The following is a 21,523-nucleotide window of genomic DNA, read 5'->3' on the forward strand; positions in this document are numbered from 1 at the left end:
TAAATCACTCTCTAGAGTCCTGCAGACACCCGCAATTTCAAGAGAGCTGTGTGATACTGAGTGAGATGTATTTGAGAGCAGGATCTGCTGCTCAAACATGATAAGAAATAGATTCAATTTCACATGAGAGACAGACATTTCATGCTTCATCTATGACACAGAAGAGAATCAAGTCTGCAGAGAGTAAGTGTCTGCAGTATTCTTGAAGAAGAAGGCCTGTCTCATCTGTGATCATAGTGACTTTCTGCTAGACAATAGATCTCATTCATTCTCATGATGAATTAATGATGTGGTCTGCTACACTGAAGATGATAAATGAGAACATTCAACACAACTGAGAGTGAGCAATGTTATACTGTTCAATTCAGCAGAAGCAGATGTAATAGCATTCATCAGTCATCTAGAGTTTATTATTATATAGAAGAAAGAAGATGCAGTACTCTGAGTCTTTTCATTATACTTGAAGAAATAGATGTTAAAATGACATAACAGCCTGTCTACAGAAATGAGAAAGAATATGAGCACTTTTCTTCTCATTACAATTGACAAGCTGAGGTGAGAATTTCAGCTATCTGAGAAGAAAGTCTGAGTAAAAGCTTAAGAACTGTGTTTCTTCTTTGAGAAGTTGAATAAGCTGTCATTGACACTGTATATCTTGCAGAAGATTAACTTGCTATGAGTCATCTCAATCTTTGACTCTGTAATGATGAAGAGACTTCTATGAAAAGAGTTGAAGTTAAACCTATCTCTGATTACATCTCTTATTCTCATCAAGTGTTTGAATGACTTCTGAAGAAGAATTAGAGACAATGAATCAGCTGTCTGATATGCTTGAACTGATCAAAGAACTCAATTCACTGAATATATATAAGACTTCAGATGATTTGATTAAAATAATGACTGCTGCTCTTATCAGACCTTCTTGATCAGATTATATATGAAAACTATTAAGTCATCTGTGTCTGCTGCAGATTCTGCAGTGACTCTTTCTGCAAGTGTCTTCACAGTGAGCAGACTGTTAATTAGATATGCAGAGGGCAAATCATCAGCATCTGTGACAGAGTGCTATGTGTGCAGAGGCTCTCATTATATCAATCACTGTCTCAGAAAAGAGAATCTAGTGAATTAAGTTAAATGAAAGAGTGATAAAGAAGAGAATGATAATCTATTATAACTAGATCTCAGTCTAGATTCTGATAGTGAGTTGAAAAAATAGATAATAAGTCAGGTGCTGAGAGATCTGTCTCATTCATAGATGCTCTCTCAGATAATTATCTGAGTATGTTTAACATTGACATATATGCTATCACAGTGCATGATGTTCTCATAAGTGATTGAGAATATGTTAGTGAACTGCAGTACTTATTCTACATCTTTCTTACTATTCTCATTGATATCTTCTGAGACAATCTCTCAGTTTGCATTGATACAGATACAGGTATATCACTTATTAATACAGTGATAATAAGCTTATTCTTTCTTCAATATCAGCTGACTGCTCTGTCACATGACTGATATATATGTATTTGAGAAGTTGATTTGAATACAAATGAATTGAACCTATTCATATCAACAGCTCTCACTCTAAAGATGAACAATGAGACTCTTTTTCATCTGAAGAGTGAATTTCACCTGATGCAGTATCTCAGATGTAATATGATTATAGTAAATGATATATTATCACTAGTGAGAGTCATCATCAATGTTCATGATGAGTGTATTATATTTCATGAAAAATATGCTATAAATGCCAAGATCATCAGAGATACTATCTGTGTGAGTAGAAACTCTTCTCTGTTATAAAAGTAAAAAAGAATCATTATCTACTCTGCAGATGCTAATGTTGTCAATAATAATTTAATTAAGAAGTTGTCTCTGTTTTCTATCTCACACACAGAATTATTTCTATTGACAGATACAGAAGATTATGACAATTCTCTTCAGATTCTCATGATAAACACTCTCATCAAGTGAGTTGAAGCACAGATATCAGATCACTGAGTAGTGAGTGATTATAAGATAATTCAGAAGATCATTGACTGATATCACAAACTTTTTAATCTCAATCTGAGATTATTTTTGAACAATGTGAAGATGCTGCTACAGTTCATTAATAAAGATAATTTTTCTGAACTGAAGCAGTAATCATACTCTCTCTCATGAAGAAATCAGAAAGCAGCTGATTAAATCTTAAATCTGCTTGTTCAAAATGAGAGAATTGAGAGAGTTTCTCTTGAGATCAAGAACTCTATCACTTTCTCCATGTTTGTGATCTGATATAAAGAGAAACTGTGTGTGATTGTGAACTTGCAGAAGATCAATCTATGATTGCTTTCAAATGTGTATTCTTTACTGACACAGCAGAATGTTCTGCAGTTGTTAAGTGATTTTATAGTATTCTCATCAATGAATATCTGTCAAGACTTCTTTCAACAGCTCATAGAAGATTCTGATTGCTTCAAAACCATCTTCATCACATCACATCAAGAGCTTGAATGCTTTATAGTTGCTACAATAAGATTGACAATCTCACTCAGATTCTTTCAGCAATATATGAAAGAGATACTGGCACAATTCTTGTGATGATTCATCTTAGTCTATATCAATAACATCATCATCTTCTTATGTTTACTAAATGATTATCTTCATCACATACAGGCAGTATTCATCACTCTCAAGATATTCAGAGTGATGATATTCTTATTCAAATGTCATTTCATCTATTTCTCTGTGTGTTTACTGAGCCATCATGTTAGCTGACTGAGAATATTCACTCAGAAGAAGAAGATAGCTGCTATCACAAATCTGGTCTTCTCTATAATTCTCAGAGAGCTGGAGAAGATTGTTGACCTCTTCAACTACTACTGTAACTTTGTGAACTTCTATGCAGATAAGATAGAAGCACTGAAAACACTTAAAATCAGAATGCTATGCAACAGCCTCTGAACAGGTCAGAAAAGAGCATTGTATGCAGTAAGAATCAAATTAATTGAGTTTGAAGCATCTCTGCAATTTCAAGTTCTACTCACAGAGGCTCAACTTTTCTTCAATACTGTTAAACAGGCCTTAATGAATGCTCTCATGAGAGTATACCCTGACTTCAAGTGACTGTTCATTGTGTATGTGAATTCTAGCAAATAGTGTGGGATAGAGATCACGCTGTATCAGATGAGCACTGATGAGATTGAGAGGCTCATTCTATTTCTATCATGACAATTGAACCTGGCAGAGAGACAGTATTGAATGACTGAATTAGAGTGCTTGAGATTGATGTGAGCTCTGAAAAAGCTTTCTTAATATCTCAATGATGAATTCATTGTTATGACTGATTACATTGCACTTATATTCACTCTTCAGTCATCTGTCACAGATCATCAGAGTAATTGATTGATGAATTAAGCCCTGACTCTTAGCATGTATATCCCGCGCATGAAAATCTGCTATTGTAAAGACACTTTATATCACAATGTTAATACTCTCTTCTGATTACACACTCTCACAGACAATTCAGAAGAGATTTCTCAAGATGATTAAGAAAAAATATACTAAGTGCTCACTCAGCAAGCTGATGAAATTAAGAATGAGTTCATTACTGCTGTATTCAATGTAGACATCACTCTTTCAAATGATATCAAAGACTAATTGTGTAAGAACCTATCAGCTGATTCAATCTTGAAAAAGATCTATTGTAAAGTGATGTGAGAGAGAAAATATCATTTATTCACACTTTAAGACAGTCTTCTATTCTTTATCAACAACTGTCTCTGTATTACACAGATCTTAGCAGAAGATCTCATTCACATATATCATGATACTGCTGAACACTCAGGTCTTCATTGAACAGAAGACATTGTACACTGATTCTTCTTCTTATCTCATACTTGTAAACAGATTCTCAATTGCATCTCATATTGTCTTAATTATCAACTGTCTAAGCTGTCAAATCACTCTCAGTGAGAGAAATCACACTTCATCTCATTTCTGAAAGAATTATTTAAGATTCTATCAATCAATTTCATTACAGAATTGCTGATAAGCAATGACTGTGACATAATACTGACAGTCACAGATAAATTCTTGAAAGCTGTCATTCTGATCACTGAGTAAGAGAAATGAGATACTCTGTGATGAGTGAAAGAGTTCTACAGAGAAGTAGTCTGCTGCTGACAGCTCTCACTGATCATTATTTCAGATAGAGATTTTAAATTCATATCATAATTTTAAAAGAGTATTCTTCAACAGATGAAAATCAAGAGCTGGATAATAACTGTCTACAATTCTCATTCAAATGATCAGAGTGAGTAAATCAATCTCACTGTTGAAATCACCTTGCAAGCACTTCTCATAGACAAGTATGAATTATCTTGAAGAACTCTACTCAATCAGGTGAAAAGAGTTCTGAACTCAGTAGCTGCTCACTCAGTAGTAGTCTTCTCATTTGAATTGCTCACAGAAGTCAAGCTGAGATGACTGCTACTGAGAGATAAAGAAGTCTCAGCAGATGCAGCTGAATTCATTACAGTTTGTAACACTGTATAATGAGACATTCTAGATTTATACACTCTTGTGAAGATCAAAATGATGGAATTCTTCAACTGCTTTCACACTCAATCAGTTATCAAGATAAATGACTTTGTCTTTCTTAACCTGATCTGCAAGAATAAAAAAGAATATACTGTTTAAGAATCTTCAAAGATCTCATCTCTGCAGACTGATCTGTTTAAGATTGTGATGAAAGTCTCTGATATTGTCTTTCATCTACTACTTTCTCTCAAGTGATACATGCACTCTGTTATTTCTATTATTCATTTGGAAAAAACACTTCTATATTCTGCAGATCTCAAACATTCACTCTCAGAGTCAGTCATTATAACTAATCAGTCTTAATTTGAAATTGAAAAGATTATCAGCAAATGCACAGAGAGAAGAAGAACATATCTTCAGATCAAGTGAAGAGAATATGAAGATCTGACCTGAAAACTTCTTGATATGATCACAGAGAATACTTCAGATCTTGTCAAAGTCTTTATAGTCAAGAGGCCTCGCGGGTGATCATGTCAAGCCTAAGAGAGACAGGCAAGAAAGAGAATGTTATGAGTAGAAGTAATAAGAAAAAAGAGGAAAAAAAGAAAAGAAAAGAAAATTCATTATCACTATTTTTAACTACTGACTGCAGAAGAAAAAGAAAAAAGAAGAAAACAGAACAAAGAAAAGTAAAATCAGAGATCTTCTATCTATCACATTCATTTCAAGTCTCTCATCAATCATTCTCAAGCTCATGTTGCAGCTTTGTCTTCTGTTTAGCAAGACATGCATCTCAGAATGCAACATTCACTGACAGACTGTTATTCATGAGATCACTGAAGTATGTCTCACTAGACAGTTTAAAGAAATAATTATTATTGATGATATCATCTGCAGCTGAGATCACATTAGTAAATTTTCTGATCTTGTCTAACTTCTTTCAAGCAGTCTGCACAGTGTTCAGATTATATTTATTAAGATTAGATGACTGTCTCAACATCTTCAGATTCTGTGTCATACAGTTAATAGTTTGATCTCTAAAAGATAAAATTAATGACTGCTGTCTGCTACTTATCTTGATATTCTCAATCACTCTGACAGAAGTTGAACTAGCATCTCTCTCACTAATTTGAATATGCTTGATAGGTTTCAGAGTGACTGAACTCAAGATCTTCTGTTTCAAGAGAGTGAGAATCTTCTCAGCAGAGACAAAGATCAAATTATTTTCATCTATATCACTATCTTCAATAGTGTCATCTCTGTCTGCACTCACAGCCTTCTTAAATCTCAGCACACTTCTCTCAAATAGCAGATTATCAGTATTTTTTCCAAACCTGTATCAGCTATGATAATTTAAAGAACAGCAGGCATTCTTATTATCTCACTGACAGTTAATATAAGCATTATATCTCTGCTGAGTCTGATTATCATCTGAAGAAGTAATCACACACTCTTCAAATCACCTGTGACTCACTGTACAAGACTGATAAGACATGAGAGCTACTTTCTCATGAGTTTGAAGAACAATGATATTCTGATTAACTGAATCTTTGAGATTGACTGTTCTTGAGATAATTAAGTCATCATTTATCATCTGTCACTGCAACTTTTATTACATGAGCATTCATCTCAGCTGCTTGATCAACTGCTGACTGAGTAGAACAAAAAATTCACAATTTATAAACAGCATTTTCTCACTGTGTTCTGCGAGTCTTTCAATGATTGATATGGCATTTACAAGTTCTTCTACAGTCAGATTCTGCATTATTGATACACTTAACTGAGCTGGCTTCTCATTCTTCTGAAAGTGTAGATTGATTTTATCATCATGATACAGATGATGTATACAAGTCACATCTCATGATCAAGATATCTGATTATCTTTAACAACTCTCTTTCACTCTGTTCTCTCTGACATGTTATTCTCTAATATACTACATTGCTTCTGACTATCTCTTCATTGCTGTTTATCTGCTTCAGTCAGCTTCAGTTTCTCTTTATCTTTCTTCTCATGAATATCTTTCATCACTGACTTCACTTTCACTTTCATCTGAGCTACTGACTTCATCTTATCTTTAGTCACTGTCTCTGCATCTGTATCTCTGTCAGAGAACTCATGTATATTTGAAGATCATGACTTCTTCAGCTCAGTGAATGATATAATAAACTTCTGTTTAAATCTCTCTGCAGTTATATCTGAATCTTTTGAGCTTCTGCTCTCAGATTTCTTCACTGACTTATTCACAGCTTCCTGGCCATGTAACCTAGTCAACTGATGATGAGATGCAACTGCCTTTTCCTCATTACTTCTTGAAACTATCTTAGACATCAAAGAATGAGATTCTGACTCTTTGATTTCATTTGTCTTCTCTGCAGTCTCAAGAAGAGTATTATACTCTTTCTGACTCAATGACTGAAATAACTTTTTCAACACTCTTCTTATATTACTTCTGTTGAGATGATCAATCTGATCAATCACTTCTCTTATATCTGATATTCTGAATATCTTTCTTGAACTCATTGCTGCAAGTTCTCTAGATTTCAACAAAAAATTTTTATGATAATGAAAATGATAATGAAAAGATAATAAGAAAGAGAAAAGAAAAATAAGAAAAGAGAGATGACTGATTGTATTATATACTTATAAATTATTCACTTACATCACTCTCAGTCTTCTGACAGAAGATCTGTCTCTTTATCATTTTCAATTCTCTTGTTCTCTTTCACTTATATTCACTCTGCATTTTACAGTTCTTCATCTTTCATCTATTTATTCATTCTTATGACTTCTATCATCTTGTTATTTCAGACTCTTTATCTCATTTATAGTTATTGTTTCATTATCATCTCATTGTATCTGTATGATATCTGTGAAAGACAAAGATTCTCTATAATATCTATTATCTTGTTATCTCAGACTCTTTATCACTGTGTCATTATCATCTCATTGTTTCAATTCCTTTCTTTATCTGCTTCTCATATAAGAAGGATATTAACCTGCATCTGGAAAATGCCTAACTCATTTCTTATTAGGTTTAGCTTTTTTTCTCATCATCTCATTTTCAGATGTTCACTTCTTTTCAGACAGAGAAACTGTGATGTTCACTCTTACTACTTTCTGAGACTTCTGTCTCTTTCTTTCTGAGACTTTCATCTCTTTCTGAGACTTTCATCTCTTTCTTTCTGAGACTTCTGTCTCTTTCTTTCTAAGACTTTCATCTCTTTCTTTCTGAGACTTCTGTCTCTTTCTTTCTGAGGCTTCTGCTCCTTTCTTCTGTAAAAGTCAATCACAATAAACAAACAAGCATGTATATATATATATATAGAGGCGTCCGCCCATCTCCATCTTGAAGAATAAGACAAGATTTACCTTTTTACATGTATAATACGTGATCGGCATACACTACAGATGATGTATGCTGCAAGATCTCTCTTCTCATCTTCTACTCTAATGAACTAGAAATTATAATCTTCTATAATATCAGTGACTACATCATAAGTGAAATTCTCATGCAGAAAGAAGTAGATGAATATCTACACTCAGTTACATTCTACAGCAGAAAAATGATAAATGCAGAACACAATTATGACATATATAATCAGAAAATACTGACTATCATAGAGTCAATCAGACATTGAAGTCACTTTATACAGAGTAATCATTATAAAACAGTCATTTATAGTGATTATAACAACCTTCTTTTCTTTCTAATAATCAAAGTACTCAGTCATTGTCAGGTTCACTGAGCATAGTATCTGAGTGAGTTAGATATTATTATTAAGTATAAGAAAGATTATAAAAACTCAGCAGATGTCTCTAGTCAGTGCTCAGACTACAGATCAAAGTCAGAGAAGCTGATAAAGCTTAATAATAATTTTCATCACTTTCTGAACAGATTATAAGATTATCTTTATCAAGTCAGAATAGCTGCTATGTCAATAGCTACAGATATGTATTATAGTGATGACTTCACTTTCAGTCTGCTTCTAGATATTATATATCAGTATCTCTCAGAGAATCTTGAATCTCTTATCTCTCTTACTGATTACAATTATCTAGAGAATTGAGCTATTGAAAATGAACTGCTTTTCTATCAGAATCACATTATAGTCTCTGAATATCTTCTTATAAAGCAACTTCTTCTAGAACACTTTCATAATACTTTCACTATCAGTCACTCTGATTCTCATTGAATATATAGTCTAATTCAATGCTGATTCTATTAATCTCACATATATTAAGAAATTGATGAATATTATAAGAGATATAAGACATGTAAACATGTAAAACCTATATTACACTGTATATACAGTGAGCTAACATCAGTTCTTATTTCAAATGTTAACTGATATACAGTCATACTTAACTTCATTATTAGTCTTTCTAAATCACTCTGTGCAGTAACAGAAGTCATCTTTGATATTATTCTAGTTATTATCTACAAATAATCAAAGAGGTTATACTACATATCTACAGTTATCAATATTACTTCAGAGATACTTGCTCATCTTTTCATTAATAATATAGTTTATCTACATGACATGTCTGCTATTCTCATCTCAGACAGAGATTATCTATTTATCTCAGAATTTTAACAAATTCTCTCACAAATTCTGAGCACAGATCACAGACTTTCAACAGTATATTATTTATAGACTGATGAATAAATAGAAAGATAGAACTGAGAGTTAGAAATCTATATTCATCTTTATATAGACTATCTTCAAATCAACTGAGTGAATCTTCTAGCTCTTGCAGAGTTTATATACAGTAATTCAGTTTATTCAGTACTAGATATCACACTCTTTTTTATAAATCTAGAATATTATTCATCACTGCTGACTATATCTGACTTCTCAGTCTCAGAACTGAATCACTCAGGCACTGAACATCATACAGTACTAATCAGAGAAGCTTAAGAAGAGGCTTACTTCTATCTACTACATATTCAAGATCTCATGACTCACTATATCTATGATAATTCTCAAGAATTCAAAGAAGAAGATCTAGTCTTTCTCAATGATAAAAATATAAAAATAAGATATTTTAATAAGAAGCTGAATTATAAGTTTCTAGAACTCTTCACAGTATAAAAATGCATTGATATTTAAGTCTATAAGCTATCACTATTCTTATCATATTATATATATAATGTTTTTCATATCTTTCTTCTAGAATCTTACAGAGTCATAGAAATCAACAATAATTATACATTCTCAGAGATTATTCACTCAGAGATAGATAATATAGATAAAGACTATGATATTGATAAGATTCTAGATGTGAAACTTATAAGAGAAAATAAAGTCAAGTTTCTCATATATTAACTTAGAAAAGAATCTCAGTTTAATGAGTGAATGAATCTCACTTATCTTATTAATACTTAATCATATATAGAGATCTTCTATAAATACTACTTATACTAGCTACAGTCTTCTTCACTCAGTAACATCATTTCTAATATATCAGCTGAAATAATTAATCAAGTAGATATGCTTCTCTTATTTCAAGTTTAATATCATAGATTACAATAATATCAATACAGTAATCTAATATAACAATCAGTACTGAATCTAGAACAGAGTTCATCTCACTAGTATATAATTCTAATATATAGTAGAGCTGAAAGTCCCTGCTACTGTAATCTCTAGAGCAGAGTATATCTCACTAGAAATCTCAGAGCAGGGCTTATTCTGCTAACTATGACTAGAACAGAGCTCATTCTGCTAGTAAGAAATTCCCAGACTTGTTCTGCTAGCAATGAATCACAAATATTAATGTATAACATATGTATGTATTTTTAATCACAGAAGGAAGAACCCGCGGTGAAGATGAGAAGACAGAATATAAAAATCTTAGAGTATAGAGCATGATCAGATGACTCATACAAGCCTTGCCATCTCATATTCACTCACTCATCTCTAGCTTAGATAGCTTCTTTCTCTTCTTCTTCAAGATTCAGTTTCAATATGATCTAGTATACTGCTGCTATTCACCCTGGTAAAGTTAATTCTCATTCTGTAACATGAATCAACTTCTCACATTCAGAGATCAGATCATCTTCAGGTTTGATTCTCAATCAATAAGTAAGAGTAGAGAATGATTTCGATCTTTAGCCAGTACTAGAATCAGAAGAATGTGGTACGGCCGGTTGCCTTGTGCAAAATGCAGGGCAATGAATTTAGTAGTGTAGTTACAGTACTGTAAAAATTATCATAACTTTTGAATGATCAGTGTGACTGCATTTATGAACTCTATCAGTTTTGTGAGAAAGAGAATAGCTAAACTAAAGTTTTCTGACACACTTGCATGTAGTTATTACAAGCAGCACCAGTATATTCAACTGAGATCATGAGAAGTCTCAAGTGCAAGATATCCGATCCCTCTATTGACGATGTACCACTGTATTCTTCACACAAAAATGAATCATGGAAATGAAACTACAACTCAGGTTTTGAACTTACATCAATTCTACACTTGAGAACAGCAGTGTTCTCAAGATGCTAAAAGAGAGCTTGAATTTAAGCAAGAGAGATAACAATTTCAACCCTCAGCTGAACATTTTCACATATACATATAGAGATTAAGAGTCTATAGAGTGTTGTCAAAGATGTGATTTACATTTTAGCAGCAGAATGTTTCTGTATTGATTATACTTGTTTCATCTCATCTTTGTTTTTGATAAATGACTAATGATACTTCATTGTTGCTCTTCTATACAAATGATATGAGGCATCTTTTCTCACTTGCTATGTATATTCTATTCCTCATTGTAGAAGTGTGAAGACCACTGCACATAGGTTTGACATCATTATCAAATTACAAGGGCCACAATGCGCCCATGATGCACTATGAGAAGTGAATCAAATTTCCTTTCTTTGCTGTACACTTGACAAATCCAATTTTAGACGGTCAAACTTGACAAGAAGGCAACACAAGCGGCACATATCTTCACTTGATGAATGTTATGAACATCATAATAATAATCATGTCAATTTCTGCCAAAGTTGCAGGTAAGTGGAAACCGCATCATAAATTTCCTGCAGTTGAGCAGGGCAGTTTGACCAAAAGCAAAGACTTGTTGAGCAGTACTTCCCAGTGAGTAGCCATCCATTGAAGTACGGCGCAGCAGCCAACAATATCCGAGGACGAAGTCTGAAAATAGAACTCATGCAGCAGTGGCGTCCCTTCCACAGCTGTCGCATGCGGATCACCATGGGGGAACCATATCATTCGGCTGTGGCTGCGTACAGTAGAAGAGGGGAACGCATGGCAGTGCGACGGGCAGGTGGCTCGGCTTCTCCGGTTACATACCTGTGACGAGCTGTGGGTTGCCCCCGAGGAGGAGAAAGATAAAGACACTGCTGATCAAGGCTACCTTCACCTGCCTACCAAAGGCTGTTAATGAATGGCTAGGAGAGGCCACCTTATGATCAATCATGATATCACTTTCATGTATGTGGATTAGCAATACATCTCAATCCTCTGGGGCTGCAGATGCTACTGTGACACTGGCAGGTTCGGCTGTGCGCACTCCCCTCTCATGTTTCCGAAGTGTAGACACCCGCTGGTGCAGTGCCGATTCCGTCCTTTCTGGAAAACACCTCTCTATCTCCGGCCAGGGTCGGCGCTCCTCCATCATGCTCAGGAGCCGTGCGTCATTCTCAGGGAGCCATTGCCACAACTTTCTGTGGCCCTTTCTCCCCTCGCCGCGCTTACGCTGAGATTTTCCAACCTTGTGAGGAGCCGAGCGACCGGCTGACCGCACACTCTTGTCTCCCACTCATATTGCCGGTGTTGAGTCATACATGCAACTCGCCAAAGCATCTTCAAACAGTCAAGAAAGGAACTGCAGACACTCATCAAGCAGCAGCAACAGAAAATGAGAGTGAAGAACTGTGAAGAAATCTTTCATAGATAATGTGAAGACAATGTGAAGCTGCTTTGCAGTCAGTTCTTCTAATTACTGTGATTCTCACTTGCATCTCCTGAACTGTTCATCACTGAGAAAGTTATCACTCATGCTGTAGAAGTAAGAAACATTAACATCAGTGCTGTAATGAGCAGAGTGAATCTGTCAATGATTCAGAACATGAGTATTATCAACTACTTAAGAATTTCTACTTCAGCTGTCAGATCTCTCTCTGAATTCTTAATAATAATTGAGATTATCACAGAACATAGACAGAGAAGGTACAGAACAGTGATAAATAATCTTTAAGTTAATAAGATTATTATCTTGCTGAACAGACTGATGAAGATTACTAATATTTCAAGATATATTATTAGCAAGAATTACTGAGTTAATGAAAATATTAAGAGAGTATATTATCTCTGAAGCAGTAGTACTACTGCTGTAACAGATCTAGTATATACAGTAAATTAATAATAACAGTGCTCAGCAGGCTCAGCGCCTCACTAATCATTATAAAAGATACTAAGTTTTAATTTCTAGTCACTTTTTAAGTTTTTTTAATGTTTAATTCTGTGAAACTTATATTAAAAAAGGTATAAAATCAGATTAAATTAGATTAAATATGAAATTTATAATTTCAGTAGTTAGTCTAGTTATAATAGATATTCTCTATACTGTAATTAATAAAATAATATTTAAATATATTCAAACATTGTTAACTGTAATTCTTAACAACTATAGTCTGTAAATGATAATCACGTGATAATTAGCTTATTATAAGCCTTTTCTCTACTACTCTGCTCTGATATATTATGTGAAAGATGTAAAGCTTGTGTGATTGAAAGATTACTAGCTTGTGAAAAGTTATATAATGAAAGAATTAGTAAGTCAGATTATATGATCTGACACTCTCACTTATCAGAGTAACTATACACGATGCTATATACAAAATTCGCCTTTAAATCAAGTACAGGTATAAAAAATGACTGAAAAATGTGTAGCAATGAAAAATCAGTTATAATATACATTATTTTTTATCTCTCTATTTCTCTATCTTCTTTATATTCTCTTTTCAACATATATATTTTAAACAGTTGATCTCTTTAACACAGGCCTTGTAATAATACTTTCATTTCATGAAAGCTTTGATGTGTGTGAGGTTTTTCAGAATCAGAAGTACAGTGATCTTGAAATCAGTAAGTAGGTCTTTAAGACTGTCTCTTACTGAAGCTTTTCTCACTGTAGTAATATTTCTTATAAATGTTGAAGAATTATCAGATTTAACTGTGAATTCTGAGAAGTTCAGTGTATTCTGCACTAAAAGAGTAGATATTCTCACAGAGATATCATAGTTAATTCATTAATTATTAGTAAGTATAAGAAATAATAAACACTCAGGTCAAATTTTCTCATTAATGAATAGATTATTAATTGATGAATCAGAAATTACTGTAGTCTCTTTACAGACTGCAGTTGATAAATCTGATATTACTGAAGAAATTACTGCAGCTGCTTTGCAGACCGTATTGAGTAGAATCTTCAGATTATATATTGTAGCTATTATAGCTGTTAAGATAATAATAGAATAATTGTTAATATTCTGTAATTAATCTGTAGAGAATCTCTGTTAATGAAGTTTTTTCAGTTGTAGTCTGAGTTCTAGAACTCTACATCTCTTCTTCTCTATCTTAAATGTTATCTTAAGATACTTTATCTGTTAATTTAATATTATCTCATCTGAATAGTAGATATCTGAGTATTTATTATTCTTATCAAGAGAATCAGCATTAAGCTATTAAGTAGATTGAGAGACCGGCCTGATCATATCAGAAGCTGTATTCAAACCAGCTTTGAATTGAGAGAGTGTTTCAGAGCATTTATCAATGAAGCTTTCAAAGACTTCAGAAGAATATTCACTGACAGAGTATAAGTGTGAAAAATCATCATTATTAACTGCAACTGATTCAGTGAAAAGAACACAAGATTATAAATATATATGTGAGTAAGATTGTATTGAATCTGTCATCTTGATATTTGTTTATTGAATTCTTGTCAATATTGTTCTCTTTTCTTACTTTTTTTTTGCAAATGTGATACATTTTTTACAAGCCTCTTTTTTAAGTGAGCAGTAGTATTATTAATTATCAAGATCTTAAACACATCAATACTGATAGAATAAGATGATTTTAACTCCTGATGAGTGTATCAAATGAAGCAGTAGTTCAAATAATGATTATATTGACAAGAAATCCCGAATTGGCAGTGATTTTGCACAAAACAGGTCTCATAACCTGTGAAAGGTGTAAAGCTTGTGTGATTGAAAGGTTGCTAGCTTGTGGAAAGTTATATGGTGGAAGGATTAGTAAGCCAGATCACGTGACCTGACATATTAAATACCCTGCAACAGTGTGATAATTGCGCAGGAATACTCAATCACAAGCGAAATTCAAGCTTGTAGCTCGAATTGATGCTTATCCGTGGTTTCACCCTACAGAGGAGTGGCGTGTGTGGCTTATTCCCAGTCACAAACTACCAACCTGAAACTGGCGTCAAACAGGCGACGACCGCAAATATATTGTCCTGAGCGGAGTTCCCGCGTGGCTTTGAATCCCGATCTTACTTTTTTTTTTTCTTTTTTTTTTTTTTTTTTTTTGATGGAAAGGCAACCCACCCATTGATCGATGTTTAGCCTGGAGGCCCGAAGAGATTCAAGAATGGACATTAATCAGCAGTGCTCCTGCAGATTAGAATCTTTGCTATGAATGAGAGAGGAGAACACAGCTTCACCAGGGGTAATGCCCCACGCAGCCCGCAAATGTCTGAAGCTGCTATTGACAATATGACTTTTAATTCGAATACGAGGGTGATGCGCGTTGCTTTCTCCTCTTTCGATGATTACACATTCTTACTTCTTGCTTGAAGATGGGAGCAAACGTCTCATATCTACAGCTTTTCTGACAAATTTCCTAACCAAGCTATTTAAAACTTCCAACTTCTACACGCCATAACAAATGCGGATGAGATGCCTTCATATCTGAAAATGGTCTGATGATTTTGAATCCTAATCTGGCAACTGGTTTAGGTCTGTGTCTGAACGAAGCTTCACTGCGCCACAAAGAGATACCTGTCCCTGTCCGCGTGCCACACTCAGGGCATTTACCTTATTTGACACTACATTTAACGTCTCATGTGCCTCAAAGCGACTATATATCCACTTAGAAAGCGTCTCAAGGAGTCTGATTCTGCAAAGGAACGCATCGCAGCGCCCCTACTCGCTGCCTTTAGAAATAGTGAGGATGGAAGCTAGTCAATCGAATTGAGCTTGGGTGTTATGACTGGCAATGTAAAAAGGGGCCATTTTCCCCCAAGATCTATCTCCACTTTTTGTCTAAGTATCATCCGCAAGCTTTGAAGTTGTCTCTATTCCCACTCTCATTTTTTCTGATATTCTATCTTTTGGTGTGTTGGTCACCACTCGTTCAATTTCTTGCCGTCATATTCCCGATTTTTAGTATTTTATTTTTATGCGCCTTTAATATTTTATTCTGTCATTCCTTTTTTGGTCTAACAAAATCGAACTATGAAGTCCTTTCTACGCAGCGCGTTTATTGGAGTTCTCGGTCTTTCAGGTGTCTTTAGTGCGCCTTTGAAAGCGCCCCAGGTAGAACGGGGATTTACGGATGTGGATATCCTTCAATTTGCCCTGACTGTAAGTGGCCATCACACTTCATTTTAGTTCCCTAGAATGATGCCCCATAGCTAATTGTGGGGTTTTTTTTTTTTTTTTTTTTTTTTTTTTGTATAGCTCGAGCATCTTGAGAATGTTTTCTACAAGGGCGCACTCTCTCGATTCACGGAGAACCATTTCCGTCAGGCTGGGTTTGATGCCAGACTGTTCCAGCAGCTGGGATTTATTGCTCAGGATGAGGAGAATCATGTAGTGTTCCTTACACAAGCTCTCAGAGCTGCAGGAGTTGTCCCCGTTTCAGCCTGTGAATATAATTTCCCGTACACCGATATTCACAGCTTCCTTGCACTGGCATCTATCCTGGAAGGCATTGGTACCTCCGCTTATTTGGGCGGTGCGAGGGTTATCACGAATAAGGATATTCTTACACAAGCAGGTGCTATTCTAGTCTCGGAAGGCCTCCACCAATCCGTCCTCCGTAACAGTCTCAACCTGATCTCCTCAGCCAAGGTTACCGGCACGCCAATTGATACCAATGCTATCTTTTCTTTGGCTGCTTCTTTTATCGTATCGTGCCCTCAGCAGAATGCCTCCCTTCCATTCCGGGCATTCCCAACGTTGATTCCAACCCAGCCCGGGCCCCACGCTATTTCCTCTCGCGCCCACTTCCGTGTCGGAAGGAATGTTAATATCGGCGGAGGTTCACTCTTCCTCACTTTCGTTAGTGGCCTCGATATCGTCAGTGTTCTGGTTGAGCCTGTTGACCTACTCTTTGCTGTCGCCATTCCGTCGGTGGTCAGCGGGCAGTCATACGTTTTCCTCACCAACTCCGAGGCTCGGGGATCTATTGCTGACAATATCATCATTGCTGGCCCGGCAATCATAGAGGTTACCCCGAGGGCCGCTACAATTGACTTGGCAATTTTGTAAATAGTTTAGCCAATGGCCCATCTGATTTGTTGCTCCTCCTGCCAGAATGTGCTCGTGGACTACTGATTGTTTCCACCGATTCTTCGGATACTTTTTACATTACTGCAAAGGGGCAATTCGTGAAGATGGATTGTCATGGAACTGTGCTCTGTCTACATTGTTAATTCCCTTTCCCTTTGAATGCAAACCCCTTTCCCACACCATTTTCTGTTTTTTTGTTTCGTGCTCCCGTCTTATTTTTGCGATTTGCTATGCCATTTTCATTTTCAGAGAGAAAAGAGAAGGAAGAGAATGAAGACGGAGTAGTATGTCTAGGTTTTAGAGACTTCACTTCACTTCTCGTGGTTGATGACGATCATGTATTCGCTCAGAAATGATAGTTTACCAATGCAATGAATGACCTATTTAACGATAGATGAACGTAATGGAATATTCAATACATTTAAATTTTTTACGCCCTAGTTGGTAATTCATGTTCACTCGAATATTCATATATACCACCCTGATGATAGCCTGAGTGTGCTGGGGAAAGTTATTCCAAATTTCGACGCAGGGAATGTCTCAAGCTCTGCACACAGTTTTAATCAGGTATTGGAAGAACAAACATACGACGTACTAGGCCATTTTGTGTTTTGTGTGAATTAACACCCTCTCGCTGAGATAGTAGTAGTTGTGAATGAACGGACATAGGTCTTGTTGGCAAATAATGGGATATTCGATAAAGTGCGCAACGAACTATAAAGGTAAGATTATTTTGATATAGGAGATGCTTGTATTTTTTCGATTCACTTTCCAGTAATAGTAACAGTTTAAACAGTAATGGCAACAAAGAGAAAAAAGAATAGCGGCTAGCTATGATATTTATACATGACCAACTCCCCTTCGGATACATTCGATGTTTTGGAGCTTTCGGACGGAAGGTGGCGGACAGAAGAATTGCTGAGATTAGGAATGGACAATCTTCATCTCACACCACCACACTCCAAATTCAAAAACAAGATTATTTCCGATAATGCTAGAAACCGGTCCCACACCCCTCTTTATCAACAATAAAGGCACTGTTGTAGCCCCTGCCCTCCTCTCAATGGCTCCCCAAAGCTCTAACTATCAGAGGTGTCGGGTTTAACATTGACGTTAAGTCCCAAGCCCTCTGAATCCAAGTAGAGCTTGTTCTTTCCACCAGCTTCCTGCAGGATCGTAGCAATATTCCGCGCGTTTTCAAGTTTCCGCAGCTCGATGTAACTCTTGCTCTTTTTGATGGCGTCTCCAATCAACTGGGCAGAACGGGCCTCACCCTGTGCTCGCACAACGGTTGCTTGCTTTTCTTGACGGGCTTTGTCGACGACGAACGCGGCTCGCTGGGCTTCCTGTTGAGCAACTTGTTTGGCTTCAACAGCTGCAGTGAATTCGGGTGAGAATGCAAGATGCTGTTGTTGAGGAAATAATATAGTTAGTTATTGATGAAAAGCCAAACAGAAACGACACGAAGCCGCAGGAGGAAACATTTCTCTTTCATACCGTTAGGGAAACATCATCAAGAACGATGTTGAAACGAGCAGCACGTCTAGATAGGTTATCACGGACAAGACGAGCGACGTTCTCTCGCTGAGTGATAAGTTGACTGGCGTTGAATTGAGCCACCACAGCCTTCAGAACCTCATTGACGATGGATGGAAGAACCCTTTCATCAAAATCGGTTCCTAAAGTACGATATATCTGCGGTAAAGCCTCGACTCTTGGGCGGGAAAGGACACGGCAGGTGATGTTCACCATCTGTAAGTCCTTGGTTCCTGTGAGGGAGGCAACATTTCTTGGCTTCGCGCGAACGTCGTAGATGATAGGAGTTTCGAACCATGGGATCCGGAGATGGGTTCCTTTATTCAAATAAGTTTTAGAGAGAAACTCCTAGGTACAAAATTGGATGAATCAAAACCCACCTTCATTGTAGATTTCCTTCTTCACGCCGCTTATTCTCGTGTACTTGATTGCTCGATGACCACCGTCAACTAGGAAAACGGAGAATAGGGTTAGTTAAACTTGATTTTTCTCTGTATTTGCAAAGAGCAAATCTGATGACTTACCGTTGAACAGGGAATTCATGAAAACATATGCTCCCAATCCAACCGCAATCAATGCTCCAGCTGATCCGAAAGCTTTCTTGGGGCTGCCACCCGGAAAGCCTCCACCAAATCCGCCTTTTGCCCGCTGCTGCTGCAGGGACTGCTGCAACCTAGCCCACGTCTCACGAGGATCTCCAGCCATGATGATGCCAAAAAGAAGAATTGGAAAAGGAATTCCAGCTGGTTCGGACTGGTTGACTGACTGACATCGAAAGCTGGTCTCGCGGATTGAGATCAAAAGTTCGGGTTTAATGCCGCTAAACTTTATTAGGGAAGGTGTGAGATTGGGTTTCCCAATGGTTCTACGACGCCTCAATCGCAGTACGTTCCAGCTTTCGATGGGCCTTGTATTTTACAGCACACGACTAAAACACCGTCAACCGAACTGAGTATTCAGAGCTGGTATTCACTACTGTCGCGGAGAATTATATCGTTGACTTTTGCTGCTACGGCCCTTTAAGCAAGCGCCTAAAGGGGTGCGACTTTGGAAATGCCTCCAGAGCGCTTCGGTAAAAGCGTTTTCCTTGGGAATATCCCCTACAGTAAGTCACTTTTTATTTAGCCCATTGCACACATAGTATTATAGTGGTAGCTTGGCTTACAATCGTTGCAGATCTTACGGAAGAGCAGGTGAAAGACATTCTCAGCTCCGCGGGCACTGTTACGAAATTCCGGTTGATGATAAACCCCGAAACCGGAAAACCAAAGGGATATGGATTTGCCGACTTTGCGGACGCAGACGCTGCTGCTTCTGCCGTACGAAATCTGAATGATTATGAAATTATGGGTCGCAAGATAAGAGTGGATTGGCCACATAACAATGAGAAAGACTCCGTACCGCCTGACTACCCCCAACAATCTCAGATGGGTATGATGCAGGGGATGCAGGGACAAGACCAGTCGCAGGCACCTGTACTGCCACCATTACCTCCAGGAACAGAACTTCCGCCAAACCTCACTTGCCCTAACGCGATATCACAAACTCTCGCTTCCCTCCCCGCTCCTCAACTTCTCGACGTTATTACGCAGATGAAGTCACTGGTGATGGCAGACCCAGCTCGCGCAACGGAGCTATTGAGACAAGCCCCCCATCTTGCCTATGCCATATTCCAAGCGCTGTTACTCATGAATCTTGTTGATTACAGCGTCCTTGGCTCTGTCGTTGAGCAAGCGTCACAGCCTCAACAGCCTCCGCCACAAGCGACACCTCAGATGCCTCAACAGTTCCAACCATATCCACCGATCCCTGGTCAAATATCTACGCCCCCTGTACAACATACTCCTTTCGCGCCACCTCAAATGCCTCCTCAATCTCAACCCCTACCACAGCAACAGCCCGCCCCATCACAGATCCCTAGCCATGACGAGCTGCTACAACAGGTATTGAGCATGCCACAATCTGCGATAGATGCGCTGCCACCAACGGAGCGTAGCCAGATAATGTTACTGAGGCAGCAGTTAATGCAAGGAGGGATGCGATAGTTATGGATTGTGTTCCATGCATCGCATACCTGTTTACAGTGTCTCGTCAAGCTGAAAACTTATGCTTATAGTGGATGATACGGGGATTTGGCGCAATGGCGGTGGTACTTTTAATATTTATTTTTATGACTTTGCACGTTTTTCTTTTGCTATGCTGTTACTGGTACTGGTCATAAGGGCAAAATTAGGGCAAGATACACTTTTCTCTAAACGGCGTTCTGTCATTTTATACAAATTTGATAGCAAGAAATTACTTCCGCACGTTTTTGTAAATGACCTCTTTGTGAACATACGCCTATCGAGTCACATTTGTGGAACGTAGGAGTGTAGTTGGCGTATACATGTTCCGTGATGCTTGTAATTGATAGGCGCGCGGCAGGCGCTAAAATTCTGTCGCAACCAAAGTATCGCCAAGATTGATTTCTGCAGTCGACGTCCAGATTCCACTCCGCATGAATCCAACTCGTGTCCTCCAATGGCCAGTGGATATAACTGAAGTCAACTACTGCGTATTATGTCCCTATCTATCTTTGATGCAACCCTGAATTTCCCTTCCTATAACAAATAGCAAGCTTACGAACAAGCTCTCATCCCCTTTTAAACATTCCATGCCTTTGCAGGAGGATCGCGCTTCTAGGGAAAGTTAATTTGACATTTGAACTTCCCCTTGATTGTTACACAATTTTATGCATTATCATTGGGACATTCCTGTTGAGTTCGACGGCGTTGTTGCGCTATTCGACTAATTGTCTCTTTTCATCCAAAACGTGCCCTTTAGTCTATATTCGTTAACTATGGGCCAAAATTTCTTGACTTGTTTTGCTGGTCTCGGGAAAAAGAGACCGGCTGGTTGCCTCTATATA

General features: G+C 37.0%; 4 protein-coding genes across 4 annotated transcripts; 3 read left to right on the forward strand and 1 right to left on the reverse strand.

The window, feature by feature from the left end:
• Window positions 1-11,475: 11,475 nt before the first annotated feature.
• On the forward strand, window positions 11,476-11,930 carry BDBG_05458 (uncharacterized protein; the record flags this gene model as incomplete). Its single annotated transcript, XM_031722165.1, has 2 exons — window positions 11,476-11,623; window positions 11,702-11,930. The coding sequence occupies exons 1-2, from the start codon at window positions 11,484-11,486 to the stop codon at window positions 11,928-11,930; spliced, it is 369 nt and encodes a 122-aa protein (XP_031578984.1). The 5' UTR covers window positions 11,476-11,483.
• A 2,916-nt stretch (window positions 11,931-14,846) lies between these two features.
• Window positions 14,847-17,515, forward strand: BDBG_05459 (uncharacterized protein). The gene is made up of 2 exons (XM_002623905.2): window positions 14,847-16,149; window positions 16,246-17,515. Exons 1-2 carry the CDS (start codon window positions 16,021-16,023, stop codon window positions 17,056-17,058), a joined length of 942 nt encoding a protein of 313 aa, XP_002623951.1. The 5' UTR covers window positions 14,847-16,020; the 3' UTR covers window positions 17,059-17,515.
• On the reverse strand, window positions 17,428-19,440 carry BDBG_05460 (prohibitin-2). The gene is made up of 4 exons (XM_002623906.2): window positions 19,140-19,440; window positions 18,996-19,064; window positions 18,577-18,932; window positions 17,428-18,485 (listed from the first exon to the last, which is right to left on the reverse strand). Exons 1-4 carry the CDS (start codon window positions 19,318-19,320, stop codon window positions 18,159-18,161), a joined length of 933 nt encoding a protein of 310 aa, XP_002623952.1. The 5' UTR covers window positions 19,321-19,440; the 3' UTR covers window positions 17,428-18,158.
• On the forward strand, window positions 19,046-21,298 carry BDBG_05461 (polyadenylation factor subunit CstF64). The gene is made up of 3 exons (XM_002623907.2): window positions 19,046-19,084; window positions 19,150-19,720; window positions 19,792-21,298. The coding sequence occupies exons 2-3, from the start codon at window positions 19,669-19,671 to the stop codon at window positions 20,658-20,660; spliced, it is 921 nt and encodes a 306-aa protein (XP_002623953.1). The 5' UTR covers window positions 19,046-19,084; window positions 19,150-19,668; the 3' UTR covers window positions 20,661-21,298.
• The last annotated feature ends 225 nt before the right edge of the window (window positions 21,299-21,523 follow it).

Source organism: Blastomyces gilchristii, assembly GCF_000003855.2.
Source record: "Blastomyces gilchristii SLH14081 genomic scaffold supercont1.11, whole genome shotgun sequence".
Lineage (NCBI taxonomy): Eukaryota > Fungi > Ascomycota > Eurotiomycetes > Onygenales > Ajellomycetaceae > Blastomyces > Blastomyces gilchristii.